Below are 13,041 nucleotides of genomic sequence, written 5' to 3' on the forward strand. Positions count from 1 at the left end.
TTAAATTTTTTTACCTACCTTTCTTAATTACTCTTTAACCAGTTAAAAAGATATTTTTTTCTAAAATTAACAATTTTTTGGGGAGCATTCATGTTTACTACTTAATAATTAATTAATGTAACAGTTCATTGATACTTGCATTAATATTTAACCTTTTTTTTTTTTTTTGTGTGTAATTGACTGTGACACTTGTTGACTCCTAGTCCGTTGACCCACCTTAGTTTATTGATTAAAATAACAAATATGTTTCAAAAAATAAAATAAAATAAAATAACAAATATGACAATTTAAAATTTAAATATCAATATTTATAATTTTTTATTTTAAATTATGACTTATGTATAAAAAAATAAATTTGATTTCATAATAAATATATTTATTTTTAATTTAAGATAGATATTCTTTTTGGAGGATTTATTAACAGATGCTTATAATTAATTAACATACTGCTTTAAAAAATTAGTTTTTTCCAAATTTTAAGAAAATATCATATATATTAATTAATTTTTTCTTAAATATCACGTTAACTGATTAAAAAAATTAAAATTGACTATAAGTTATTTTTTTACTAAATTGAATATTGACTAAGGGTTAAGCATTTTCATATTAGGACTTGGAAGTAGATCTAATGAATTATGTATTTATATAGTATAAAATATTAAAATTTATGTATTTATATCGTGTTTTATATAAAAATTACGTGTTATAATTCGTATCGATATGAAAATATAAAATATATATTTTTTATTTTATTAAATTAAATATAATTATTATTAAAATTTTAAATTGTATCACTTTCATATTTTATATTTATATTATATTCTTCTCATATTATAATATCATATTTTAAACTATCATATCTATTTAAAAGTGGATACCTTGACAAAGATGGAAGGGAAAACAATTTTATTGTCATTAAAATGTTAATAAAATCATAAAAATAAAGAAAGAAATGAAAAATAAGTCATAAATAAACAAGTAATAACAAATCATGCTATATACTAACACCGGATTTGATTGAGTTGGTAAAATTTATATTTAAATTCTACTATCAACCATCTCTTTTAGTAGACAATATGTAAATATAATGCAATTTTTTTCTAAAACTTTTGATTTATTTTGATTCGTATTGAAAAAATATTGTCACCCTAAATTTTACTTACCAAAAAAATTCACGGTATATACTTTGTGTTTATTTTCGCCTATTGTCACTAACTAATTTTAATAAAGTTTTTTGTTAAGCATTTTAAGTCACTTTGATGAATATATATGAATAAACATTAAAAAATATCAAATAATTTGAGTCGTTATTATAACATTAACCAATGAAAATCCAACTTGAATATTTCTTAAACCATCAATAAAAAAAATAAAAATAGTATACAAAATCAAGAGGCAATTATGAGGGATATCATATTAAAAAAATTTTTATCTAAAATGTCATACAAGAACATAATTTTCTTTTTTGATAATTAGAAAAATTTTATTTGAAGGTAAGAAAAAAAATACTTATATTACTATATTTAAATTTTTTATTATCAAATAATCACTTTTTTTTATTATAATTCAAGATAACTCCAATTTACAAATATAATCTTACAATAAGATTCAATAAAAGATTATATTTGTAATTCACTCGATCAACTTATTCAAACAATTAGTAACTTGCAAATTCGTAATGGCAAAATAACAAATATTATAATTACTAATAACTAAATGGATCAACCGATTCATTATATCTCTATCTCATTATCCTTGAAATCGTCTTCTATAACAAATTATAGAGCACAAATAAAGTTTACAAAATAATAGCAATAGAAAATATTAGACAAATACCATAGAAATAAAAGCAATAGCATAAAGCTAAAAAAATAATAATAATTAAATAACGTATTTATTTAACATTTGAATGTAAATCACCAAAACCCATCTTCGCTTGTGCAATTTGATATTTCAATTCCCCTAAAGAGTAAAGAATCATGTTACAAACACATCATACATATAAGTTATTAATCTAAAAAAAGAAAAAGAAAAAGAAACACTATAATTAAAATTTCCTAAAAAACCCTCACGTGTTTACTTGATATTCATCATTAATTTTCTCCTTTAATGCATTTGTAGTTTTCTTATAAAAAATTTTACAACATAAATATTGCTGATTTGCAGTTCTTACAATTGAAACTCATCAAATAATCTTGTCAATAACTAAAAAACTTTAAAAATACAATAACAAAACGTAATGAAAGATCTAAGAACCCAAGCTCACCACATGGGGAGACATTTTCTATTCAACCACAACAAAGATTTTTCCATCTTTGATTTTAAAACTTTATCCTGCGAAACTTTTGTGACCAAAATTCAATTGCTTTTATTTCCTATAGAAATTAAAATATTAAAGATTAGAAGAAATCATATATATATATAATTAAATCCGAAAAGGTTGGGAGTACCGAACTCATAATTGAATATGATTCTATGATGATGTGAATTGGTGTAAAAATGGGGCAGGTCGACCATGGAAGGTATGGAACTTATGCTTCGAAATCGATAGGTTAATCAAGAATATTGGCACTGTAAATTGGTCTAATGTGTCGAGCAAATAAAATGGGACGGCTGATGCATTGGCCAAGGTAGGTGTTGACTGGGAGGAATTTTTCATGGCCTGACGGTAATGTATTTGTACGTTAGGATAATAACGTTAAAGGGGGTGATTTTCTATATGATGTAGTGAGCTATATACACTTAACGTTATTAGGTGTATCTTTACTTATGTAAGAGTTAGAAGGTGATGTAATGAGATTATGTTTGTAAGCTATGAGTTTATCTCATCTTTTATTAATGAAATTTTGGCCTAACAAAAATATATATTCAATAATTTTTCAATTTTTAAAATTTATAAATTTACAAAAAATGAAGTTTATCTAAGTCTGATTTTAAATTAAGATAAAATAAGTTTGTACAAATTAAAATTAAAAATATTGTGTGATTTTAAATTAAGATAAGATATATATTTTTTTGTTTTAAATTATAAAAAAATAGAGGAAAAATTTGATAAATCACAACGAATCATCCAAAAAGTTTTAGTTATTTAAATTTACGAGAATATGGGTTTAGTTAGTATATGAATTTATAGTTATCACGATTTAGGGATTTAATCTTTAAAAGCTATTTGAATTTTGGTTTTCATATATGTATTGGTAAGAGCAAGTTAAGGCATTTTTTTTTTTTGGCTTAGATTAGGATAAATCTTTATACATTAAAAGAATTGGATAAATGTAATTTTTTGAAAATTTAAAATTTTAAAAATTAAATAATTAATTAAATAAAAGTTATTAACTATCCTATGTGTTAATAATATAAGCTATCCACGTATATATATGTATGTAAATATATGATTTGGTTAAGGGTTTGAAACTTTAATTGAGCAATCAAGCCCAATGTTAAGTTGAAAGGAATAGCTATTGCATTTGATTTTTATCAAATTAAAGATTGAAAAAAAAAGTCATAAAGTTTTGAATATGTCAACGTGATAAATGTCATAATTTGATTAATAGGGCACCAAGTTAGACACAAACTTAGCACATAAAATTTTTGACCGTCATTGATGAATTATCAGTTCAATAATATTGACATAGTGAGAGTATTAAATTTGAACCCAAATCACAATACAAAACTTAAAAATAAATTTCGGAGGTTCAATTTTTTAAGTTGAAACTTATTTATTAAAAAGTTTATTTGAAGGTATTTGCTTTTAGATTTGGTAATTCATGTTACTATGTCATATAAAATATTTTATTTATCTTATGTTATATTAAAAAATTATGTGTTATAATTTATGTCGATACGAAAATATAAAATATAATTTTTAATTTTATTAAATTTATTTATAATTTTTTTTTAAATTTTAAATCATATTTTTATATTATATTATTGTATTATATTTTAAATTATCAAACTTATTTATCTTCTTGGATAAAGTTCATTGGATGGCCTTGAGAGGAGCGGAGCGTGTAATTTCGACATTGAAAACATTCAAGCTATTAAAAACATGCGTGGAGGAATAGTCGTCCATATGAGGAGTTATGAGTACTTCGAATAGAAAGTAAAGCAAGAGACACCACAAATTGATTGTTTTTCAGTATTTTGTTTCTATATATCATTTATAATGGTTTATTGATGGAAATGTCCATTGACAGTGTTACATTCAAGTCAGAGTGGGCCATGGCCCTCCCAACATTTATGAATTCTGATATTTAGATTTATTTTTAATTTACAAGATTCCTCAAACAAACGAAAGATGGCCCCCTCAAAAAAAAATTTTGTAATTAAAAAAGCTTAAATTTTAGGATAAAAAAAGTTCAAGCCTCAAATCCTAATCAATTTGTAAAATGTATTAGTATTTAATAGTTTAATCCTCTTTAAAAAACTAAAAAATAAATAGCTTTATTTTTTTATATAATAAAATAAATTATTTGATTTTAATTTTCTTTAAATTTTTTTATATATGTTATTGATTTAAAATTTTACATTAAATAATGTTAAAAAACTAGTAAAACATTTTTTAAATTATTGCAGTCTTATAAAAGTATCATAACTTCACTTCACTGTTGTCTTATTCCTTAAATAAATATTATTGTACAAAATATTACTTAAATTTTAAAATAATTAATTAATTAATAAAGTTCAAGTTTTGTTTATTATTTTATATTAACTTGTGAAATAAGATTTAATTAAGGTGTATTTTTTTGTTTTATCTTGATTGATTTTTTTAACCTCTTTTGATATTAGGGAAGTTAATGCATCTAGGAAAAGGTTGGCATAGTATTAAGTTGGTTTGGACATTTAAGCCACATGCCTGCAAATGATCTTGTAAGAAGATGCAACTTAAATGGAGGTCCAAAATGTCAAAAATGAGAAATGGAGACAAGAAGATGTGAATGTTTCTTGTCATCCTTTGCTGCCTTTGCAAATTTATTTTCCATGGCTCCTCTTCAATGGAATCACTACCAAATTCTTCTAGAAGTTGACCTATGTGACCATTTGTACTTCACTGCATGTTTTCTTCAAAAGTAATGCTCATGTTCCTTTGTGAATTGCAGTCTTTTGAGTTTCACCAACCATTGATAAGTTTTAATTTTCTGGTGTATAAATAGAAAGATATTCAATTCTACTTATCTACTGCTTGACTATACTCGTATCATTAGATGTTTAAATTTAGTTTGTTTAATAATTCGAACAAAATTTTATATTAATCAAGTTTAATTTATTTGCAAATCGAATTTGCATAGTTTGTGAATATAAATTTATATTTTTAATTTCAACAATATGAAATATAAAAAAATAATTTGATAAATTAATTATTTTATCATTAATTAACAAAATTTTTAATTAAAATACTAACTAAATAATCATATATATTATATTATATTATATTATATTACAACATTCATGATTATTAGATAAAATTTGTTGATATAAATTTTTACGTGAATAACTTTTTTTTTTTCGATACATAAGAAAATTTTTAAAATTTTTTATTGTAATGACACATAAAATATTGACTCTTCATTCAATAAGATATTATTTTTTTTCAATTCAATTTTTTTTACAATATGTAAAAAGATTTTCATTATCAATCTACTTAATAACAGTGATTTAAACTGGTTATTTATGTTAAAATACTGTTATAAATAACAATAACTAATTGAAACATTTGATAATCATATTACATATATTTCGAATAAGTAAATAATTAAATAATATTAATTTATATTTTTATTCACATTTAAATAAAATAAAAATAATTCAATTTGTATTTATTTCTCTATTAATATTGAAGCCATTAATTATTAGAATAAACTTTCCTTAATCATTAATTATTAAGCCGCCAGTTGCTATTTGCTGACCGGCACTCAATTTTTCAAGGTTGTGAAAAACGCTTCAAAACTAAATTCAATGATGTCAATCCAAACCCATCGGCCATGGCAGAGTAAAAAAGGGTTATTATTATTTTAATATAAATTAAATTGGTTTAGACGACAGATTCGATCAGACTTTGCGTAAGATTTGATAATTAGTATATTTTTATTTATTTGTTATCAAATAAATATAAAATATAAAAATTATTATATCATTAAATATAAAAATATATTTTTATTTTTATAAAAATATAATATTTTATTTAAAATTATCACATCGGCATCTTTTGGTAACAATATTTTTTTATTTGTATAAAAAAATTCAAAAAATAAATAGATTATTCAATCTTTTAAATTAAAATATAATGTATGATATTTGATAATTTAAAATAGATAATTACATGTCACGCTTTCGAGATAATCTCAATAAATGATCACTTATAAGATTAAAATTTAAAATTTCTTCGTCGAATATGATAAATTTTAATTAATTAAGTCAATCATTTATTAATAAATTTTTTTTTTATCAATCAAAAAAGAGAAGTTAGACAATTGGCAATATGTAAATGAAATTTATTAAACATTGGAAGTGTCCATTGAACAAGGTCTAAGAACTTGAACCATTTGCAATGCATGTTAGCATATGAATCCATTTGACTTGGCATATTAAATTTTTGAGATTTCTAATTTCTAAGACACTGACAGGTTTCCCATGTTCATATGCAATGCCACATGCCGATCATCGACATTAGCCAGCTGGTCAAAAAGGGCTCCTGCTGTCATCTAATTGGAGGACCATAGTGTCCCAATATATATAGATAGAAAGATAAGCATGGTAATCGCGGTCGGTTTAAACACTTAAAAATAAAACAAAACAAGTTGGGAAAATAAACGTCAAAATCAAACCTCTTTTTTTCTTTGCATAAAAAAGCAAACGCAATGCATAGGTATGAAAGATGTCATTTAACATTTTATTATTGTTAGGATGATTTCCTTGTAAAAGGATCGATTGAGTTGATAATCATAAAATATTTTGTTTTTAAAACTTAATTTTAATTTTTGTTATCAAATTTTTATTTTGATAAACTATATATAAATTTAATATAAACTATAATTATGATTTAATGATATATCATACTTCGGAATATCTCCCCTCGATTTTGTTTTAAAAGATAAACTTATGCTTTTACAAGAAATATTGGATTCTAACATGAAAATTCAAAAGTAATTTGACCTTCTAATGTTGGACCTTCAAATATAATGCATAAGAAAAAAAAAATGAAAGCAAACATGATTGGATTAGGCGTGATTTTTTTTTTTAATTTTGATCTTTGATTTTTTTTTAAATTTAAGTTGATTTGAATTTGATCACAAATCAATTTAAATAAATTTTTAAGTTCGAATCAAATCTGTCAACTCTAACTTAAATTGATATTTTGAAGAATCAAGTATTAATGCAACTCAGTCAACTCAATCTGATTAATTTATTTATGTTTTAAAATGTTGTTTTAAGGGTTCTTTTTAATTTAGTTTTAAAATTTTTATTTTTTTATAAAATAAAAATTATAATAATATTATAACATTTTTAAAATGTAATTCATAACTAATCTAATATAAGAATATCTTCAAATATAATTAAATACTTACAAAATTATAAATGACCCGATCGGATTCAGTCACATTCATAAAAGCAAACTGGTATTATTTAGAAAAAAAAAAAATCAGATGCATGTCTTGTCTACATAAAAAGAAAAGATCTTCCAATACTAAAAATGTGAGGAAAGAGCAAGGAGCCCATCATAATGACAAATGCTTGACATCATCATGATGATTGGTCCAAGGAAAGGAATCAATTTCTGTCACAGCCTCCAATCAAATTATCAAACCAACCCCCCTCCCAAAAATTTCATTTTTTTATCCAAATTTTTTACTTTGTTTTGGTCTCATTTCCCAATCTCTGTACTTATATATAAACCCAACATCAGGATTTAAGTCATACATTCAAAAAGAAAAGCTGGTTAAAAAGTTTCTTATATGAGAGCAGCTGTTACTGCTATAGCAAATCATAGGATATTGTTTTTGTTGCCAGTGTTACAATCGTTTCAGAAACCAATTACTTCTATCAGAAACAGAATCATTGTCAGAAACATCATGTCTGAAACTGATCCAACCTCTTTTACTAGACCAAGATTGGTGACCAAGAAGGTTCTTGCTAAGCATCAACGTGAGGGTGATGGTGCTGTTGTCAGGAGATGCATTGGAAGGTTTCTTTAAGTTTTTCCTTTGTCTTTTCCTTTCTGGGTTGTTTTCTTTCTTTTTCAGTTTGATTCATTTTGCTTGTTTGTTTTTTTGTTTGTTTGCATTTGATGTCAGGAGTGAATTGAAGTCTTTGGATCCTTTTCTCATGATGGATGATTTTTCAGGTATGGGTTCATCAGCCATTACCAGAACCTGGTCTGTTTCTCTGATTTTTTTCCCTTGTTCTTTCAATTGATTAACCATTCATTTCTTATTGTTGTATCAATGATTTTGCAGTGTCTCCTCCGGCTGGATTTCCTGATCATCCTCACAGAGGTTCTTGAGTTTCTTAGCACAAATATCTTGAGAAAAAAACAATAAAAAGACCATCTTTTTAATGTTTCTGCTATATTCTTCTGATGTAAAGGTGCTGTTTTTACAGGGTTTGAAACTGTTACATACATGATACAGGTACAATTCTTGTTCATTGTTTTTGTACAGATACATTCTTGATCACAGTTTGATCCTTCAAGCTTGAAAGTTTTTATGAGAATGAACTAAAATTTGGTGTTTTTGTGGATTTCAGGGGGGTATTACTCATCAAGATTTTGCAGGGCATAAGGGTACAATTCACACTGGTGATGTACAGGTAAAAATTTTCTTCTTTGAATGATTTAAACTCTACATGACAGATCTGATCCTATTTCTCGGTTTTCATTTTTTTCTCTGTTTCTGGGTTTTGTTTTCCTTGTTTTGAGCAGTGGATGACAGCTGGAAGAGGGATAATCCACTCTGAAATGCCTGCTGGAGAAGGTGTCCACAAGGGTTTGCAGCTTTGGATCAATCTGTCTTCTCAAGACAAAATGTACGAAACTTTGACTTCACTTTTCTGTTTCTTTTCATACACAACTATGAATTCTGGGAACCAATTTATGAAAATTCACCATATTCCAAGCAACAAATTACTCTTTGACTTTGAAAACTTTTGCTCATATACTTCATATGAATATCCTTTAGATTTATGTCTACCACTTTTAGCTAATTAATCTGTATTACTAGTATTGGCTTTGACTCATTAAAAAGTTATACTTTATTTTACCTGTGTGATAATGTTTTAATTAATATAAATACAAACATTAGTTGTATTTTATTTTATTTGTGGAGTAATGGATTTTAAAATAATTTGTGGGGCTAAAAATTAAAAAGAGATAAGATGAATGAGTTCTTTTGTTTTTTTTTTTGAAAAGAGAAAAAGTTTTCAGATTGCACTATATATTGTTAATCTATATCTGTCTGTCATAGTCATTTAAATTCATGAGATCTTCTAGAATATTTCCTGTTTAGCAAATAGAAGTTAAGGAGGTAACTTTGAATAGCTTTTTTTTTTCTTTTTGTACGGTCATCATGAAGAAAAGGTTGCAGGTGCTAGAATTTGAAGTATTTGAACCAAACTTCGGGTCCAACTTATAATTGTATATTTGACTTATCCAAAATTTTTATGCAGGATTGAACCAAGGTATCAGGAGCTTTTGAGTGAGGACATTCCAAGTGCTGAACAAGATGGGGCAGAAGTGAGAGTCATAGCTGGGGAATCAATGGGAGTTAGATCTCCAGTTTACACCAGGACTCCAACCTTGTACCTAGATTTTAGTTTAAGGCCAAGAGCTGAAGTTCATCAACACATCCCAGAATCATGGAATGCCTTTGCATACATAATTGAAGGAGAAGGAGTCTTTGGCTACCAAAACAAAACACCCATATCAGCTAACCATGTTGTTGTTTTGGGTCCTGGAGATGGTGCAAGTGTGTGGAACAAGTCCTCAAAGCCATTAAGATTTGTGCTGATAGCTGGCCAGCCTCTTAATGAGCCAGTGGTTCAGTATGGACCTTTTGTGATGAACACTCAAGCTGAGATTGATCAAACTATTGAAGACTATCACTACAGCAAAAATGGTTTTGAACTGGCCAAGCACTGGAGATCTCATTGAAGTGGGGTTGAAAAGGGCTTTACCAACAATGGTAGCATCACAAAAAGTCTAAAGCTAAAGGGGGAAGAAAGTAAAATAATAATAATAAAGCACCATCATTCTATCTCTATCACTCACTATCTCCATCCATAAGAAAACAGTCAGATAGGAGCTGAAAAGGAAAGATTCCTGATTTCCAACTCATTGAAGGAAAAAAGCTTCTAGAAGATTCAAAGTGCAGCTGGAGGAGATTATATAGTTTATCACTAATGTCATCATGATGAATTGATGGGATCAGCTTATCTGGGTTAAGTCTATTTTCTTTCCACAAGATTTGTAATCTTCTTTCTTTTGGTAGTTCTTTTTTTTTTATATAATATTTTTTTTCTTACCATTTTGGTTTTTCTTTTCTTCTCTCTGTGTGTTGGTCATGGAAATTGTGGTAGGGGTTACCTTTTTTTTTTTTTTGAATTGGGTTACCCTTAATTAAATTAAAATGCAAGGGTTAGGGGCTGGAGTATAAAATCCACATGACCACATCATACAAGCAACAGCAGCCAGTGAATTGCTTGTATAATGTTTGTTTTGTTGGAGCAGTTTTAACAACTTGACAGTCAAGCATTGTTATCTTCATTTTTATGAATTTGTAAGGTAACAAATTATTATGGAATTCATTCGAGCTTTTACTTTTTGTCTATTTGTTATTGAAAATTTAAATTTTTTATTTTGATTTAAAATCAGATTATCGTAAAATTCTTTATACTTGAACTAAAGTAATTATATAATAAGATTATTTGATTTAAAAATAGTATGTACTCAAGAAAAAAATTGTAGATAATTTTTTATGATATATTTTTTAGTAAGTTTAAACTAATATCTCTTTCATTTTAAATTTATCATAGTTTTATTTTTTTAAGGTTATATAACTTTTAGCTTTTTTTTGTGTAAATTATTTGTTTGATATATTTTAGCTCATCATTAGTTTATGTATCTAATATTAATTAATTATATAATAAATTATCAAAATTTATTAAAATTTATCAAAATTATATCAATACATTGCTAAAATTTTGTCAAATGTTATCAAAATTATATCAATAATTACCAATATTATATCATTAGTTACCAAAACAATATCAAAGGTTGCCAAAATTGCATTCAAGATTGCAAAAAGTTTATCAAAATTACAAAAATCATATCACGAATTACTAAAATTGTAACATAAGTTAAATAAATTGTATCAATGATTACCAAAATCATATCTTAGACTATTAAAATTTTATCAAAAATTATCAAACTTCTAACAAAGGTTATCAAATTATATCATTTTATTAAAATCAAAATTATATAAAAAATTATCAACTTATATAAAAGTTTATCAAAATCAAAATTTATCAAAGATTATCAAATTATGTCAAAGGTTACTAAAATTGTATCAAAGGTTATCAAAACGATTTCTTTGATTACCAAATTATATAAAAAATTACTAAAATTGTATCAAAAGTTATCAAAACTATATCTAAGGTTACCAAATTATGTCAAACATTATATATAATATATATATATATATATATATCAAAGTTTATCAAAATTATATTAAAGGTTCTCAAAACTATACCCAATGTTACCAAAATGCTATCAAAGATTACCAAAATGCTATCAATGATTACCAATAGTATATTATAAGTTTTCTAAATTGTATGAAATTAGATTACCAAAATTACATCAATAGGTTATCAATGTTTTATCAAAAGTTACCAAAATTATATTCATAGTTACTAAAACTATATCATGTTACCAAACTAATACCTAATGTTACCAATATTTTATTGATGGTTACAAAATTTTATCAAAGTTTATCAAATTTCTAACCAAAATTACCAAAATGTATAAAAGGTTATTAGAATCAAAATTATATCAAAATTTATCAATATTATGTCAAAAATTATCAAAATTGTATCTAAGATTACCAAAAATGCATTAAAGGTTGCCAAAATTATATCAAACTTAATAAAATTTTATCAAATGCTACCAAAATTATATAAATAGTTACTCAAATTATATCATAAGTTATCAAAATAGTAGTAAAAGTTACCAAAATTGTATTAAAGGTTACTAAAATTTTATGAATTGTTATAAAACTTTTAATAGAGGTTACCACAATATATCAAAGGTTATCAAAATTAAAATTATATAAATGATTATCAAATTATATCAAAAGTTACTAAAAAAGTAGTAAACAATACTAGGGCTGTAAACAAACAAAGAATAAACGAACAAACATATATCTGTGGTTTGTTCGTTTATTTTTAGAGGTATTCGAGCTAGGTTTGTGTTCGGTAAGAAAATTGTTTTGTTCATTCATATTGGTTCGATTAAATAATAGGTTGTTTATGCTCAATTCAATTAAGTTAAATGAACTTGTTTGTGAACATTAAACAAATATGTTTACTAATATATATAAACAAACATATTCATTAATAATAAACAAATCATAACAAAACAAATTTAAACAAACAAACCCTAAACGAACATAAATGAACATAAATAAATATAAACGAATCTTAAAATAGGATTAGGATAATAGGATAAAAATATAATTTTATTAGTATTATTATATATTTATAGCAAACGAACAATAAACGAATGAGTTTTAAAATAACTTTAAACGAGCTTGTTCACAAACATAAACAAACTAAATAGACCTTTGTTTGTGTTTAGTTCGTCTAATAAACGAATATAAAAATATTGTTTAAAATTATTTGTTAAGCTTAATAAACGACCATAAACAAACAGAAATCGAACATGTTCAACAATAGTTTGTTGAAAACTCTATTTGTTCACACCCTTAAACATTACCAAATTTTTTAACTGTTATCAAATTTTTAACAAAGGTCATTGCGATGTAAATAAGGTTA

The 13,041-nt window shown here is 24.9% G+C and overlaps 1 protein-coding gene across 1 annotated transcript; it reads left to right on the plus strand.

Annotated features, from left to right (window-relative positions):
* The first annotated feature begins 7,863 nt into the window (after nucleotides 1–7,863).
* On the plus strand, nucleotides 7,864–10,820 carry LOC111307248 (pirin-like protein). Its single transcript, XM_022905267.2, has 7 exons — nucleotides 7,864–8,182; nucleotides 8,292–8,341; nucleotides 8,454–8,492; nucleotides 8,599–8,627; nucleotides 8,743–8,805; nucleotides 8,918–9,021; nucleotides 9,661–10,820. The coding sequence occupies exons 1-7, from the start codon at nucleotides 7,953–7,955 to the stop codon at nucleotides 10,142–10,144; spliced, it is 999 nt and encodes a 332-aa protein (XP_022761002.2). The 5' UTR covers nucleotides 7,864–7,952; the 3' UTR covers nucleotides 10,145–10,820.
* The last annotated feature ends 2,221 nt before the right edge of the window (nucleotides 10,821–13,041 follow it).

The sequence above is a fragment of the Durio zibethinus genome, chromosome 22, assembly GCF_047325235.1.
Source record: "Durio zibethinus cultivar Kanyao isolate XHJ-2024 chromosome 22, ASM4732523v1, whole genome shotgun sequence".
Taxonomy (NCBI): Eukaryota; Viridiplantae; Streptophyta; class Magnoliopsida; order Malvales; family Malvaceae; genus Durio; species Durio zibethinus.

Excerpts from the sequence above, each read along its gene's own strand:
- LOC111307248 (XM_022905267.2), top strand. The coding sequence starts at position 7,953 with ATGAGAGCAGCTGTTACTGCTATAGCAAATCATAGGATATTGTTTTTG. Across the intron at positions 8,493-8,598 it reads TCCTGATCATCCTCACAGAG|GGTTTGAAACTGTTACATAC; the intron begins GTTCTTGAGTTT and ends CTGTTTTTACAG. Across the intron at positions 8,806-8,917 it reads TTCACACTGGTGATGTACAG|TGGATGACAGCTGGAAGAGG; the intron begins GTAAAAATTTTC and ends TGTTTTGAGCAG.